At 40.2% G+C, this 17,809-nt stretch overlaps 1 protein-coding gene across 1 annotated transcript; it reads left to right on the top strand.

Moving 5' to 3' along the window:
• Nucleotides 1-1,089: 1,089 nt before the first annotated feature.
• On the top strand, nucleotides 1,090-17,809 carry PARP2 (poly(ADP-ribose) polymerase 2). The gene is made up of 16 exons (XM_049768613.1): nucleotides 1,090-1,171; nucleotides 2,994-3,155; nucleotides 3,903-3,973; nucleotides 5,922-5,972; nucleotides 7,480-7,576; nucleotides 9,287-9,362; nucleotides 10,265-10,367; nucleotides 11,871-12,033; nucleotides 12,942-13,080; nucleotides 14,750-14,813; nucleotides 14,895-15,029; nucleotides 15,304-15,431; nucleotides 15,575-15,674; nucleotides 16,190-16,288; nucleotides 17,382-17,506; nucleotides 17,602-17,809. The coding sequence occupies exons 1-16, from the start codon at nucleotides 1,129-1,131 to the stop codon at nucleotides 17,759-17,761; spliced, it is 1,716 nt and encodes a 571-aa protein (XP_049624570.1). The 5' UTR covers nucleotides 1,090-1,128; the 3' UTR covers nucleotides 17,762-17,809.

Raw genomic sequence — 17,809 nt, 5'->3', positions numbered from 1 at the left:
AGGCCGGAAAAGTAGTAGCGTGGGTAGGGCTTTTTTTTTTTTTTTTAACCTTATAGGATTCTTGTATTTGATCTCCAAGCCCCACCCAGACAACAAAACAACAATTAATAAATAAGCAAACCAATCCAACCCAACAAACAGCTTATTTTCATGAACAGAACAAAAATTCTTAATATGGAATCTTCTTAAATTCCATTTTAGAATCACACATATTCTATGGGAACTCCTCTTCCCCATCTCATCTTCCCTAAATAAAACTAGTTAGCACAGCAATAGGGTGTTTGCCTTGCACGCTGCTGACCCGGGACAAACTGGATTTGTATATATGTATATATATATATATGTATATATGCGTATATGGTATATATGTATATAATATACATTATTATATAATATATAACGATATAATTATTAAAAATAATTATGTCTCAATTATATATTTTATATATAAATAGATTTTAATTATAATTAAAAATAATATAATTATTAAAAATGTGTGTATTTTTATTATTTATATATTTTTTATTTAAATTCTATTTATACTTTCTACTTTCTAAAATAACTAAAAAAAACAGGGCGGGGGAGAGTAGTCTGAATTAGGTTATGAAGCCCCCACCGGGGTGGGTGGGGTGCCTCACCTCAGCCATTGAACTCACTTGGCCGGCCGTGAGTCTTTTCCAAGCTCTGGCTAAGGAAGCATCCGCTAGGCCCCATTCCAAGGGAAGCTTTCCCGGGGTCAGGGTCCGTAGCATCTCCTGCTCAGTCTGCCCTCGCCAGAGCCCCGTTCTCTGGGAACTCACCTCCCCGAGCTCGGGGAGGGCCCTGTTAGGGCCGCTAATGGCCCTAGTCTCAGACCTTCCCAAGGGACAAACGGAAAGTGACGTATGCACTCAGTTCGTGGCCCCACCGATGAGCTTCCCTCCGCCCTATGACTCAAGTTGGCGCTGATCGCATTTATAAGACGGCCCAGGCACAGATAGCTTTACAGTTAGGGTGAGTTCCCACAATGCACGGCGATATTCAAATATAGAAAGTCTTGGATTAAAGGGACGGGCTCCAGGCGGAACGCATGCGCAGTGCTTTTTCCCGCCACTCCCAGGCCCTTCTGGCCATCTCCGTTTAGCTTCCATGGCGTCTAGGCGGCGGCGACCCTTCAGTGGCCGGGGCCGAGGTTTGGAGTACATGGTTGAGGGTGGGAGTGCTGGGTGGTGGGAAGTCGGTGCCTTCTCTTCCGCCCCATCTCCCTCCTGTAGCTACTAGCCAAGCTGCTGTTTCTTGCCCGACTTCTTAAATGGCGGTTTGCAGAGCATTTGGGATTGCATATTAGCAGCACTAATGTGCAATCAAAAGCACATTATATATTAATTTATATTATATATTAATGTATACATTGTATATTAATTATATTATATACATTTGAATAAATAAATATAAAGCATTAAAGCTCTTGAATATGTCATCAGTTAAAGAAGCTGAGATGCATCATTCTTTTATGAGCAACTAAAGAAGGGAAAGGTTTTCTCATGAAAATGGCTTACAAACATGTTTGGTCATTTTAAATAAATAAATAAATAAAACTGCTTAGATGTCATTCATTCTAAGTTGTTTGCATCTCAGTTTCAAAGAGAAAAATGTGACTAGTTTTCACCCGAGATCTCGAGTACTCTGTGTTGGGCTCTAAATACATGGTTCACCATAAACATTTTGGGTTTTACATTTGGGGCAACTATGCCATAAAAATATAGAATAACTCGTACAGTGTTCAACAACTAGAAGAGAAAACTGAGTCTTCTTCTAGCTAGGCACAAAGCATTCTACTCTCACATCACTTCGGGTGATTTTAGATTAGCCTTGGGGTGTGAAGTTGGGGACCACAAGGAAGTTGGGCTCAAATGTGACTCATTAGACTCTAGATACCTGGAGCTACCTTGTATTGTTAGGTTGTTTTGGCTAGATTAGATTCATTTATTATACAGACCGTTATTCAAGAAATTGTTCAAGAGTTATTATTTCCAATTTAGAAACATATAAAACTAACCTAGGTGTCGGAGTGATATCATAGCAGTCAAGCATTGGCTGTGGACCTATGGACTTGGGTCCATCCCAGGTCTGATCCCTGAATCTGTCAGAAGCAATTTCTGAGCACAGAGCCAGGAGTAACCCCTGAGCACAACCGGGTATGACCCCCCCCCCCGAAACAAACAAACAAATAAAAAAACACTAACCTAAACTTTTTTTTTTCATGTGTTGTGTTTTTTGGGCCACACCCACGTGCTCAAGGCTTACTCCTGGCTCTTTATCCAGGGGTCACTCCAAGTAGTCCTCTAGGAACCACTGCAAGCATCTTAAATTCATTTGTTATGCTTTGGTGTCTAAGAGAGATATAGTTTTCTCTCAAAAAAAATTTTTTTTGTTTTTATCTCGTAGTTTCTTTCTTATTTTTTTTTCTCCTAGTTTCTTAAGATGTTAGGGAAGGGACTGAAGGGGCTAGAGGGTTTGAGTACTTAAACATCTCTCTCCCCACCCCCATCCCTACTCTTGCTCTTCGATTCTGGCCTTATCTGATTCCTGCCTGCCAGCATCAAACCAGGAGCAACCACCTTACCAGATGAGGGTCAAAACAAAATATTACCAGTGTCAGAGAGATAGCACAGCGGTAGGGCCAATCCGGTGTCCCATATGGTCCCCTGAGCCTGCCAGGAGAGATTCCTTAGCGCAGAGCCAGAAGGAACTCCTGAGCTTCGCTGGGTGTGGCCCAAACACAAGAACAACAACAAAAAAATTACCAGTAAGTTGATGTCCTGAGGCTGTAGAAATAGTTCAATGGGCTGAACCCATTCCCAGAGTAGGAAGTAAGCTCTGATCACTGCTGGGTATAGTTCATAACCAAAATAAATAAATTTCTAGAAGAAAAGGATGGTGTTTTTTCAAAGTAGGATTATATTGAGTGCCCACTTATCTTTGTGTCCTTGCCTGTTCCTTTTTATCCTTAGCTTCTGTGGCGGTAAATAAAACTGACAGAGTCAGTAATGACAACACTACTTTGGAAGACCCTCCTGTTGCCAAGAAAACTCGGATATGCCATAAGCAGGATGTGAAAAAGAAGAATACTGCTGGGGGAAAAGCCCTTCATAACAGGGCAGGAGAGGAGCAAGGTGAACTTGTGTTAGGTCAGGGAGAATTTGTGCCATCAAAGGGAGGGCCATGGGATAATCAGTCACCTTTTCTTAGCCTTAAGGAATGCCCCTTGAGACTGTGAGTACTTGAAGCATCAGATGGTACTGACTTTATCTACTATTTTCCTCCAAACCAATGATAAAGTTTAATATATGAATTAAAGACAGAAAGATTACTTTAAAGGAAGCACTTTACAGCTTTTCCATGAATTCATTTTCTAGTTGTTCTTTGCAACTATGATCAAGTAAGCTAGGACAATTACTATGGGTCTAAGAGGCTCTTAGGGGTTAGAATGTAGCGGGTGGCATATGCCCCTCCCTCCCTGGACTCGGAGAGAAGATTTATACCCTGGCACGAACAGGGCTATGTTTAATTGCATGACTCAGAATACTATGCAATTAAAAACTATTTCTCTAATGTTTCACTTAATGTTTTGGACTATTTGACATCTGGTAGCTGCAATCAAATCAAACACAGATGGGGTCAGGGGATGAAGGGTTACTGTATCTTGTCCTTTTAACCCGGATTTTTTTTCTTTGAAGATAGAATCAACATCAGGGGCATATTATTTAATCTTTAATTATATGTATTTGAGATGGATTGAAACCCAGACCTGTTAGGATTGCTCGGGAAGAACAAAGTGAACTATGACATGTTTCTGATAAACCATACAGCTATTTTTGATTGTCCTATAAGTAGTCATTGTGCCTATTTTGTCTCCTCAGAATCTGTAAAGACCTTGCTTGTAAAGGGCAAAGCTCCTGTTGACCCAGAGTGTAGAGCAAAGGTGGGGAAGGTAAGAAACTACTTTGTCTGTTACTTCCTCAGAACACAGTACTCTATTTTTATTGGGATTCTTGCCTGGAACATTTATTTAAAATTTTTTCAAAATATTGTAATGATGACTTTTCTCCAAAGCTAGGAGATGGACGGGGCAGGAGAGATAGCTTAAAGGGATGGAACACATAGCTAGCATGTGGAGGCCCTAGTACCGCACGGACTTCCAGCACTCTCAACATTACTTGAAGTCCCTGGACCACTTGATGACTCTCTGCTGACTGGCTGCCAGCAGCACTGGGCCTTAGCAGCATATCATTTCTAGTCCTAAATTGACTTGTCTGCCTGGTTGCCTGAGTACCTAGATTGGCTGGGCATAACTCTTGGGCATCCTGAACATTGAAGACTTTATAGCTCCTTTTTCCAGTGGTTAAAAAAAAAAGAAAGAAAAGATGATTAAAAAGCTATTTCTCCCCCCAAAATAAGCAAAAGCTAAGAGATGGCGAGTGGTGGCATTTGGGGTTAAAAAATCAAACGGTTTCTTTTCCTTTGTTTTTGGCTTTTGAAACATAGCCAGTGGTGCTCAGGGGTTACTCTTGGCTCTCTGTGCTCAGAAATTACTGACAGGCTCTGGGAACCATATGGGATGCCAGCGACTAAACCCAGCTCAGCAGTGTGCAAAGCAAATGTCCTACACAGTGTGCTACCATTCTGGCCCCCATCTTTTTTTTTTTTTTTTTGATTTTGGGCCAGTGATGCTCAGGGGCTACTCCTGGCTGTGTGTTCAGAAATTACTCCTGGCTTGGGGGACCATATTGGGACACTGGGGATCGAACCGAGATCTGTCCTAGGTTAGCCACGTGCAAGGCAAATGCCCTACCACTTGCCTACCACCGCTCTGGCCCCCAGTCTTTTTTTTGTTTTGGGGGAGGCACACCAGTTGGACGTTCAGGGGTTACTCCTGGCTATGTGCTCAGAAATCGCTCCTGGCTTAGGGGGACCTTATGAGATGCTGGGCTATCGAACCACAGTTTGTCTTAGGCTAGCGCTTGCAAGGCAGATGCCTTATGTCTAGGGCCATCGCTCCGGCCCCCCAAATAGTCTTTTTTTAACATGTTAACTTCAGGCTGGTCATCAGCCTTCCACACATCATTCTTTCTCTATTAGAAAATATAATTCTGGGGCCGGGTAGGTGGCGCTGGAGGTAAGGTGTCTGCCTTGCAAGCGCTAGCCAAGGATCAGGACCGCGGTTCGATCCCCTGGCGTCCCATATGGTCCCCCCAAGCCAGGGGCGATTTCTGAGCACATAGCCAGGAGTAACCCCTGAGCGTCAAACGGGTGTGGCCCAAAAACCCAAAAACCCAAAAAAAAAAAAAAAAAAGAAAATATAATTCATTATTAAGTTATTACTTAGTTGGTCTTCTATCAATTTCTTAAAGACACTTGAATATGGAGAATAGTATCTTGTCTACAAAATAAAACTGCCATAAGGTAGCTTGAATTATAAATCAATAAGAGGAAAGAATTGAAGAATACAGAAGAAAATCTTCTGAACAGGTTTTCATGAACTAAGCAAGAATCATTTGTGTTTATATAATTATAAAAAAGCAACATGTTTTTATTATAAGGATTATAGATTAGGGCTCCATAGAGCACAAAGCCAGGAAGCCCCTGATCATTCTTAGCACAGTGTGGTCCACAGAGCACTGACAGGAATACGCCTGAGCATCACCACATGTGACCAGCACAACTCCTCACAAAAAGAATTATAGATTATTCTCAGAAGAACATACTTTTCCATTTCTCTGCAAAATGGATGTTGGTTGAGTTGGAGAATAATACCTTGCAACATAAGAACATTGAATATTGGCCCCAGAAAGATAATAGCTGAGCACATACTGTGCATGCAGGCCAGGGTTTGGGGGAACCTTTATCAATTGAGATTTATCAGTATTTCCTTTCTTTAGGCTCATGTGTACTGTGAAGGGGATGATGTCTATGATGTCATGCTAAATCAGGTAAGGACTGAAGTTCTATGAGAATTTCTTCTTGGTAATTATTGCTGATAGTGTTCTAATATTCAAATCTTTCATTATAAAATCACTTGTTCTAAAGTCATTTGTTTTTTTATTTTGCTTGTTTGGGGCCACACCTAATAGTGCTCTAGGCCTACTCTGATTGTCACACTAGTGGTGTTTGGGGATGAAAACCAAGAAGCCTGTATACAAAGGATGTACTCCAGTCCATTAAACAGTCTCTCCTACCCTGTTGGTCTTTTTTTTTTCCTATTGGCCTTTTGTCAGTAGCTTAGAGACACTTGAATATGGAGAATAGTCTCTTGTCTACAAAATATATTGCTGTATACTTTCTAGATTTATCATTTGCTTTTTGGTTTTCTTTATAGCATTGCTTTATAGTATTGAAGGTTTATAAATATTTATTGTTGTAATGCCAGGAATCAAACCCAGGGCCTAGTCAAGATAAGCAATGTACTGCTGACCTATTTCTCTGACCCTTATTGAAGTTTTAAATTTTTATGTAGCTAAATTTATTGCCTTTTCTTTAGAGTTAGCCTTTTTCTCAGTTAACTTTGTAGTAGGGTACATACTCAGCATTATTCAGCGCTTACTCCTTGCCTTGTGCTCAAGTGTCATTCCTAGATGGAATCAGAGGACTTTATGGGGTACTAGGAATTGAATCAGTGTTGGTTGTGTGCAAAACAAATACGCTACCTGCTGTACAGTCCATCTAGCCCCCTTGTAAATAGATTATCATCAGGTAGATAATTTAAATTTTTTATATAAGTAATATATTTACCTGCTGAATATAATTCAGATATCTTTTTATGTATGAACATATTGATCCATCCTTTATCATTTTAAGTTTTATTTATTCTTTTGTTATTTTTTTAGTCACATAAAATATCATATGCAGGGACTAAAGTGATAGTATGTATAGTGGGTAGGGTGCTTGCCTTGGATTTGTCCAGTCCGGATTTGATCCCTGACATCCCATGTGGTTCCTTGGGCAACCACCAGGAGTAACACTTGAGCATCGCTGTCTGTGGCCAACAAACAAAATATCACATGCACTTGAGGAAGTTTGTAGCTTTCATATCTGGGATGTAAAGTTAATATAGAAACCCTATTCCAGCTTTATGTCTTGACTCTTAGAAAAAATCAAATTTTTGGACCAGAGGTATAGCACAACAGTAGGGCATTTGCCTTGCACTTGGCCAACTCGGGATGGACCCGGGTTCAATCCCTGGTATCCCATATGGTCCCTCGAGCCTTCCAGGAGCCCAGGAGCTATTTTTGAGTACAGAGCCAGGAGTAACCCCTGAGCACCACCAGGTGTGACCCCCCCCCAAAAAAAAGAAAAGCAAAATCTTAATTTTCTTTACCTATATCATTGGCTTAATAGTAATTATTGGCACCTATGATCAAGCAAGTCATTGGGGTTTTTATTTTTTGTGGCCTCCATTTACAAAACTCCTCTTATGTTTATATTTATAAACTCATCAAGACCAATCTCCAGTTCAACAACAATAAGTACTATCTGATCCAGCTGTTAGAAGATGATGACCAGAGGAACTTCAGTGTTTGGATGAGATGGGGTCGAGGTAATTGTATTATGGACTTTAATTATGGATTTTTTATAATAATATCTTTATTTAAGCCCCATGGTTGCAAACATGTTTGTAGTTGGGTTTTGGTCATAAAAAGTACAACCCCCTTCACCAGTGCAACCTTCCTACCACCAATGCTCCCCATCCCCCTCCTCTCCCACCTCACCTGTCTTTGAGACAGGAACTCTGTTTTTCTCACTCTCTACCATTGTCATGATAATTGTTAATGTAGGTATTTCTCTAACTGCATTCACCACTCTTAGTGATAAGCTGGTCCTTCCAGCCCACATCTCTATTGTCTCTGGGTATTATTATTATACTGTCTTTTATTTTTCTTAAAACCCACAGATGAGTGAGACTATTCTGTGTCTATCTCTCGCCCTCTGACTCATTTCACTTAGCATAATAGTTTCCATATATATATGAAAATATCATGAATTCATTTTAGATTGATAGCCATCATTCTGATGGCTATATACATCTACATACTACATCTATATACATCTACATCTACATCCATTGTGTAGATGTACCAGTTTCTTTAGCCACTCCCATTCTGTGGGTGGCCTTTGTTTCCTAGTCACCATTTCCTTTGAGGTGCAGAAGCTTCTCAATTTAATGTAGTCCCATTTGTTTATCTCTGCTTCCACTTGTTTGGACAAGTGGTGATTCTTCTTGAAGATTCCTTTAGTCTCAATGTCATGAAGTGTTTTGCCTACATGTTCTTCTTGTTTTGCCTACATGTTTTGCCTACATGTTCTTGGAACTTTATGGTTCCAAGTCTGATATCAAGGTCTTTAATTCATTTTGATTTGATTTCATGGAGTTAGATGGAGGTCTGAGTTTGCTTTTTTGCATGTATCTGACCAGTTGTGTCAACTACTTGTTGCATTTCTTGCCCCTTTATCAAAGATTAATTGATTATATCTCTAGGGAACATTCTCTGAATACTCAAGTCTATTCCATTGATCTGAGGGTCTGTTTTTATTCCAATACCATGCTGTTTTAATGACTATTGCTTTGTAATACAATTTAAAGTTGAGGAAAGTGGTGCCTTCCCTTTTTTTCCTAAGGATTGCTTTAGCTATTTGTGGGCTTTTATTGTTCCAAATGAATTTCAGAGTGTTGGATCCACTTCTTTGAAGAATGTCATTGGTATCCTTAGAGGAAGTGCATTAGTCTGTACTGCTTTGGGGAGTATTGCCATTTTAATTATGTTAATTCTCCCATGGATTATGGATGCCAGAAATCGCTCCTAGCAGGCACGGGGGACCACATGAGATGCCGGGATTAGAACCACCGTTGCTCCTGGGTCGGCCACTTGCAAGGGAAACACCCTAGTGCTGTGCTATCTCTTCAGTCCCTAGGAGTGATTTCTGAGCACAGAGCCAGAGTAACCCCTGAGCGATGCTGGGGTGGCCCAAACAAACAAACAAAAAGAAAAACAATAACAAAAAGTTACTAAGAACAACTTATTGAAGTTGAGAACTTCCCTGGGAATGATCATCCAGTATTGCTTAGAGAAGATGGTAGGTGGCAGGTAATTTAGCAAGAAAAACTATTCCCTAAATCTTTCCACCTCTCCTTTCTCCCCTTCATGCCCATTTGTCAGCTATTAAGCAGAGAGACCTCAGAGAACTGGCTTGTTTCTGTTAAGAACTCTTGGTACGGCAAACCATCTTATATGTGGACTTTACTTTGCAGTTGGGAAGCTAGGGCAGCACAGCTTGGTGGCTTGTTCAAGAGACCTCAACAAGGCGAAGGAAATCTTTCAGAAGAAGTGAGTGCTAAGAACTTAGTACAAAAATACTCTTCTTGGGGATCTTTAAGAATTGGATACATGTGGGGCAAGAGCGATAGTACAGCTGTAGGGCTTTTGCAAGGGGCCAACCCAGGACCAACGGTGGTTTGAATCCCGGCATCCCATATTGTCCTTCGAGCCTACCAAGGATCGATTTCTGAGTACAGAGCCAGGAGTAACCCCTGAGCGTCACTCAAAATAAAAATAAACAAAAAGAATTGGATGTGTGTGATTAGGCTTAGATGTTATTATCTTTCCACTGACATTCTGTGACTGGAAAAGCAGACTGCATAGTTTCTGTTGAAATTGCTTGGCATCTTGAAACTATCTAAGCAGAAGAATCTACTTAGCATGTAACCAGCAATTTAGGAAATTTGGGGAAAGTGATGAAAGTTATATCTACAGTTTAAAAAATTATTTTGCTATGAAAACAATGAAGAACTTTCTGAGGTCTCTGCTAACATTTCTTTGAGTGAAAAAAAATTGCAAAGGAATCTTTTATTTTAAATATAAATTTGGGGGAGGTATTTTGGAGGCTTTTGAAAATTCATATAAATATATATATTTTTTGATTTTTGGGTCACACCCGGCAGCACTCAGGGGTTACTCTGGTCCTGACAGGCTCCGGGGACCATATGGGATGCTGGGATTCGAACCAATGACCTTTTGCATGAAAGGCAAACGCCTTACCTCCATGCTATCTCTTGGCCCCCCAATATATTTTTGATTCTTTGTGTCTCTAGGGCTTCTTACTGAAAATTGATTTGTAACATTCCTGTTATAGGAGAAAACAGTTTGAAGGTGTTCTAAAGAAACAGTTGTAACTCTTTCCCCAGCAATAGCCTTTATTTGTAAACTTTTCTTAATACCTTGGATTCTAGATTCCTGGACAAAACTAAAAACAATTGGGAGGATCGTGAGAAGTTCGAGAAGGTACCTGGAAAATATGATATGCTCCAAATGGACTATACTACCAGTACACAGGTAAACTGATGACCATGTGGGGGAAAAGTTTTTTTTTTTTCCTAATTAGGGCAAAGTCTTGTAGAAACATTTTAGATCAGCTTCTACACCAAGACCAAGGGTATCTTGAGTCTTTCAGTTTCCCACCTGAAAAATGACTACAGTTCCCTAAGGGGTACTGTTATTGCTCTTTTCATCTTGAAGAAGCTCTAGAATAACTATAGCATATCCTTTTCCAATTTCTTTATCTTCTAAGCTTATAAAACCATAGGTCCTTTTCACTGAAGTTTAATGGAGCAAAAGAGTGACGGATAAAAAGTACATTTAAGGTTGTCTTCAACCTTAAATTCCTGATCATTGACTACAGTTTATCTCTAACAAGGTCATTAAGTCACTGTCAGAAAGTTTAGTAAGCTCTTATTGCTAGTTGACCATTCATTTACTTCATTTATTTCTGAACATTAGGTGTCTACAGATACACATTGGCATTTACATTGTTGTCTTCTTGCAATGGGGATTGCAGTATTAAACAAAAATGGAGTTGTCTGGGAATGCCAAGCACTATTGCTCATACTGCTGCTTTTGTAGGGTATGTTTTCAGCTACCAGGTTTCTGGAAGTCCAAGAAGAGGAGAGAGTCCCTGCATTCCAAAACAAAAGTCCTGGTAATGTCAGCCCAAATACTGGCATACCTGGAGTTTGGTCAGATAGGTATCTCTGTAGAGAAACATAGAAGAGGGGCCACAGGCAAAGCTGTGATAATGGGTGATGGATGCAGCAGGCATGGGTTTGGCAGTGTAGGAGCTTGGCCTGCCCTCTCCTCCCAAGAACACCAGCTTCCAGTTGTGTGGCTGCTGTATACCTTCAGTTTTTCATAGCTTGGTTTACATCTCTTTGAAGAACAGAGTGAGTCTCAGGAGATGACCAGATATAGACATGTCAACTGCATTTGTGGGCATGGTTTTAGCTACCCAGTCTTCTAGAAGTATGAAAAGATAGGGGGAAGGTTCCCACACTCAACAGTAGAGCCTTTTAAACTAAGTGTTCACCTATGGGAAACAAGAGGAGAACTAAAAGAAGCTTTCTATACACTTAATAATGGAGGGGCCATAGAGATAGCACAGCAGTAGGGTGTTTGTTTGCTTTGCATGCAGCTGAACCAGAACAGACTGTGGTTGAAATCCTGGCATCCCATATGGTTCCCCGTGCCTGCCAGGCGCGATTTCTGAGCACAGAGCTAAGAGTAACCCCTGAGCGCCGCCAGGTGTGACACACACACACACACACACACACACACACAGACATACACACACACACACACACACACACACACACACACACACACAAACGAATGGGACTATGTTCTAGTAGACCCCTTCTGTTCTAGTCTATGTTCTAGTATGTTCTGTGTTCCAAGTAGATGCTGATGAATGTTTGCCTGCCAAAGATGTTTTTAGACTCAGTCCTGTAAGCAACAAAATTAATTTATCAAATTTAATGGAGGTTTTGTTTTTTTGTGCTCTAGAATGAAGAGGAAACAAAAGCAGAGGAATCTCTCAGATCCCCCTTGAAACCAGAGTCACAGCTAGATCTTCGGGTGCAGGACTTGATCAAGCTGATCTGTAACGTCCAGGCCATGGAAGAGATGATGATAGAAATGAAATATGATATTAAGAAAGCCCCACTTGGTAGGACTTAGTATTCCATCTTCTAAATATTTCCTATTTCTTTTAGAGGGATATTTTATTAGCATCACAATGTTTTTACACACTGTAGATTCAAGGTTGTTCATAATAGTTTTTATTTTCACAGATAAAGTAGTTCATGATTGAGTTATAGTCATAATTCACCAGTGCACATTTCCTACCACCAATACCCCTTTTTTCTCTCTGACCATCCCTGATGCCCTCTTCCCTCCCACCAACCTTCCTCTTGGACAAGAACTAGGTGCTGAAATGGGATAAAGTGACATGCGTGGCATCCCTTTATTAATAATGGTGCAAATCACAGTGTCAGAAGAGAGGGAAAAAGAAAGAGTGAAGTACCATCATGATTTTAATTGGGGGATAGTTTTTGGGCTACACACAACACTCAAGGGCTACTCCTGGCTTAGTGCCAAGGGGTCATCTCTGGTTGCTTTTAGAAGAACATGCAATACTGGAGATTGAACCTCTTCCTTCTGCATTGTAAAACAGTGCTCCGGCCTATTGAGCTATCTCTCTGGCCCCAGACCACCATGACTTAAAGCTTCCTTATGTTAACTTGAAAATTGTATGAAAAGGGCTGGAGTAACAGTATAGTAGGTAGGGTATTTGCCTTGTGCATGACCAACTTCAGGTGTGATTCCTGACATCCCATATGTCCTTCCTACCCCACCCCCAATACTCATCAGGAATCATTACTGAGCACAGAGCAAACCCAGAGCACCATCTAGTATAGCCCCAAAAAGATAAATAAAATGTGTGTGAAGGAAAAAAAAGATTTGATGGAGAGGGTGGAAGAACTAACTGAACAGTCTTTGTTGGGTATAGACATAAATAACATTTTACAGGATGAGATTCTTGTTATGGAATCTGATTTCTGGCTGGGCCTGCAGGGAAACTGACAGTTGGACAAATCAAGGCAGGATACCAGTCTCTTAAAAAGATTGAGGATTGTATTCGAGCTGGCCAGTGTGGACGAGTGCTCATGGAAGCATGCAATGAATTCTACACAAGGATCCCGCATGACTTTGGGTAAGATTTGAGCTGCTGCTTCCCTTTGATCACCTACCCTGTCAAATCACTGTAGTTGCATGTTAGAAAAGTTACAGAGAGTATATTCGGTAGGGCACCTGCTTGGCTCTAGCAGACCTAAGCTTGATCTACAGGATCCCATATAGTCCTCCCAGCCCAGCCAGGAGTGATTCCTGAGTGTGCAGAGTCAGAGTAAGCCCTGAGTGTACTTCATGTGACCCTATACTGCCTGTACCCTCATCCCTGGAAAAAGATTTCAATAAAAATGCCAATGTATTACTGAAAATGCCAGAGGGATAGTAGGGATTCCTTTGCTTCTTATGTCTCTGGTTTACCTTTTTTGGTAAACTACACCATTCAGCAGTATCTTTAAGGAAGTTATTGAATAACTTGACTTGAATAACAAGTCAAAACAATTTCTAGATAGAGCCTGATTAGTAATTTATAGCCACATTCTCCGTTGATATGTGGAACTTGCCAACTGAAGAGAGACTAGGTCCATCTGTCTAACCAATTAGTAAAGTGCCATCAGTACAGCCCATTCTGTTTGTTTTCTTTCTTGTTTTTGTTTTGTGATGCCAGGACCAAATCCAGGGTCTCCACATGTAAGCATGTACTTTACCACTGAGCCACATTCCTGGCACTGCCTTCTATATTTTTTAAAGGTTATTGTAACTGTATTAACACTGTATCTGTGGACACAAATATTAAGTATATGAAATCTGCTTTATCTGTATTGATTCTGTGTTGTGGTATTTCCTCTGGGTTTTTTTGGGAGGGTGTTGTTGTTGTTGTTTTGATTTTTGGTCACACACACAGCAGTACTCAGGGGTTACTCCTGGCTCTACACTCAGAAATCGCTCCCGGCAGGCTCGGGGGACCATATGGGATGCCGGGATTCAAACCACTGCCCTTCTGCATGCAAGGCAAATGTCCTACCTCCATGCTATCTCTCCGGCCCCATTTCCTCTGTTTTAATTCTATTCTGTGACATAGAAATAACTCTGGTGCTTTAAATAAAGATATTAAAAAAAATTTTAAAGCAACCTTAAGTAGGTGCCAATTAATAAGGAAAAGAACCTGTAAAAAAGAAAAGAAATAACTCTGGATGGCCAATACTTCTATTTCTGCTTTTAGACAGGATTGTGTCCAAACTATTTGTTCATTTGTTATTTTATTTTTGTTGGGTTTTGGGGGAGGGTAGATTGGACCACACCCGGTGGCTCTTGTGTTATTCCTGGCTCTGCACTCAGAAATCACTCCTGGCAGGCTCAGGGGACTATATGGGATGCCGATAATTGAACTCAGGTCTGTCTCAGATCTGCTGCTGCTGTGCTATCACTCTGGTCCTTTTTTGTTTTTGTTTTTGTTTTTTTGAAGTGTCCAAACTATTCCTTACTGCTATTAATATATCTTAATTTTAATCCCATAAAAATTTCAAATTTTATCCTACATGTCAAGATTACATAGTTGGTTTAATTCTACTCTGTGTGTATCTAATAGCTCTATATATTTGGAAGCTAAAATCCTTTTATAGATATTGCTATCAAGTAGAAAACCCGTTTCTTAAATCTGTTTTCTAAAGGCTCTGACTTTATTCTGTTGTTTTTAGTTTTGTACTTTTTAACTACACATCAGAAAATTCATTATGGTTTATATCCTGTCTTAGACTTCGAACCCCTCCATTAATCCAGACAGAGAAAGAACTTTCAGATAAAGTACAGCTGCTTGAGGTGAGATATGTGTGTGCTGGACAGTATTTTACTACTTGTCCCTGATCGCTCCCACATTGAGCCTCTATCTCATCTTGCCAGGCATTGGGAGACATTGAAATTGCCATCAAATTGGTGAAGACAGAGATACAAAGCCAAGAACACCCACTGGATCAACACTATAGAAAACTACATTGTGCCTTGCTCCCTCTAGACCATGAAAGTTCTGAGTTCAAAGTATGAAAAGTGATCATTTATTTACTGTAGTAAATTTAAGGCCCACCCTTCCTGAACCCCACTATTCTCTAACTTCTGGTTAAGAGCAAACTTTCATAAAGAGAAATACTTCTATGTGCAATGAACTTATGGAGGGATCTGGTTTTTTCTGTCTCAGTAAGAAGACCATTTGGGAAAAGGAATGTGTGCCAGTGTATACCAGAAATGCCAAAATTCTTCTCAACCAAGTATCTATCTAGTGACTTTCACCTACTTTTCTTTCCCCACCATGCAGGTGATTTCCCAGTACCTTCAGTCTACCCATGCTCCCACACACAGCGACTATACCATGACCTTGCTGGATGTTTTTGAAGTTCAGAAGGAGGGTGAGAAAGAAATCTTCAGAGAGGATCTTCATAACAGGTCTGTTTAGCTGTAGGTTTGGAAATCATTTCCCTAGATTGAAGTACAGTTATGGAACTTAGAGAAGTGGGTGCTGTTGCCCTTTCTATACAAGCATTTACAGGAGAGCAACAGAAAATAAAATAATCATGGCTTTTCCTTAGGATGCTTCTATGGCATGGTTCCAGACTGAGTAACTGGGTGGGAATCCTGAGCCATGGACTTCGAATTGCCCCACCAGAGGCTCCCATCACAGGTTACATGGTGAGTGGAAATTGAACTTTGGAAGGAACCCAAGAGAAAAGAATTTAATCAGTTCCTCAACTCTCTTTTTTCCTTTTCTAGAGTAGGTTACATGGTCCCTTCCCAAGAATTAAACCAATTTACTGATAAAGGTTAATATAAAACCCTTTATATTTAGTTTGGGGGGCTACAGAGGGAATTTGGACCATAGCTGATGACTCTTAGGGAAAACTCCTAGCTCTATGCTTAGGGATCATTCTTAGTGGTGCTCAGGGGATCAAAGCTGGGTTATCAGCATGAAAGTTAAGGTCCTACCTGTTGTCCTGTTTCTCTGTCTTTAAATTCCTGAGGTTTTCTTTTTTACCCTGCCTGCAAAGCAGAGATTCCACCTTCTCTGAAATAGAGTCAGGAGGGAAAATAGAGAAGAGTTTCTCTGTATTATGTTCAAGATAGTTTAAACCCAGGGTCAATCTGTGAGCTTCCTTCTAACACAGAGGATTCAACAGCTGGCCCTGATGTGCTTTTATACATTTCAGTTTGGAAAAGGAATCTATTTTGCTGACATGTCTTCCAAGAGTGCCAATTACTGCTTTGCTTCTCACCTAAAGAATATTGGACTGCTGCTTTTATCAGAGGTAAGGCAAGAATATGTATATTCTCTAATTTATTATTGGCTTGTTTTTCCAATGAGGAAAGATTATTTATTTTACCTTTCATTTTGTTGATATATTACATCAATTTTCATTTTTTGAACCATTCTATTTTAAAAATTATTTTATTTAAACACCATGGATACAAATTTATTCGTGATTGAATTTTGATCATACATTATATACCACCCTTCACCAATGCACACTTCTCTCTACCAATGTCCCCAGTTTGCCTCCCCCTACCTGCGTCTGGGGCAGACATTTTACATACTCTCTTTCTCTCTCTCCCTCCCCCATTCCTCTTTTATTTCCTTTTAGACACTATGGTTAGTACTATTGTTAATGAAGGGGTACCATGCATATCACTTTATCCCCTTTCAGCACCCAGTTCTTGTCCAGAGTGACCAGTTCCAACTATCATTTTATAGTGGAACCTTCTCTACCCTAACTACACTCCCCACCCTGTGCAAAACTTCCTATCATACACTGGTCCTCCTGGCCCTCATCTCTGTTATCTCCGGATTTATTACCATATTATTTTTTTTTAATCCCACAAATGAATGTGATCATTCTTTGTCTGTCCCTCTTCATCTAATCTTGCTCAACATAATACTCTCCATATCCACACATGTATAAGCAAATTTTATGACTTTGTTTTTCCTAACAGCTGCGTAGTATTTCACTGTGTCAAATGGTTTATCTATTCATCTGTTGTTGGGCACTTGTGTTGTTTTCAGTCTCTGGCTATTGTAAATAGTGCTGCAATGAATATGGAAATGCAAAGGGCTTTTTTGTGTTTTGAGAGGTTCCTATGGTATATCCTTAGGAGTGGTATTACTGGATATATGGAAGCTCAATTTCTAGTATTTTTGAGGAATATACATATTGTTAGGAAAAGTTTATTGTAGAATCAAGAGGGAGTCTTGGAAGGACTTGAGAAGAAAACCCAGGGCAATTAACATTACATTAAATTTCTGCTGGATTAGGGGAAGAAACTATTGATGGGATTTTGTTTGGCCTTAGAACCATCCAAATCTCAGAATCGAATGAAGGCATTCAAATGTTGTTTTCTTTTCAGGTAGCTCTAGGACAATGTAATGAGCTACTAGAGGCCAATCCTGAGGCAGAAGGATTACTTCAAGGCAAACACAGCACTAAGGGGCTAGGCAAGATGGCTCCCAGTCCTGCCTGTTCTGTCACCCTGTAAGTACTGAGAACCTGGAGGGCAACAGGAAACAATTTTCTTTCCTGTCTTCTGAAGCAAAGGTAATATTAACACACTTTCTTTCTTCTGACAGGAATGGAAGTACAGTGCCCTTAGGACCAGCAAGTGACACCGGAATTCTTAATCCAGAGGGTTATACCCTCAACTACAATGAATTTATTGTCTACAACCCCAACCAGGTCCGCATGCGATACCTCCTAAAGGTTCAATTTAATTTTCTGCAGCTATGGTGAATGCTGATATTAAATAAACCAGAGAATGGTATTTTTGAAAAAGAAAAT

Source organism: Suncus etruscus, chromosome 2 (assembly GCF_024139225.1).
Source record: "Suncus etruscus isolate mSunEtr1 chromosome 2, mSunEtr1.pri.cur, whole genome shotgun sequence".
In the NCBI taxonomy this organism is placed as follows: Eukaryota; Metazoa; Chordata; class Mammalia; order Eulipotyphla; family Soricidae; genus Suncus; species Suncus etruscus.
This window is presented reverse-complemented; position numbering and strand designations above follow the sequence as displayed.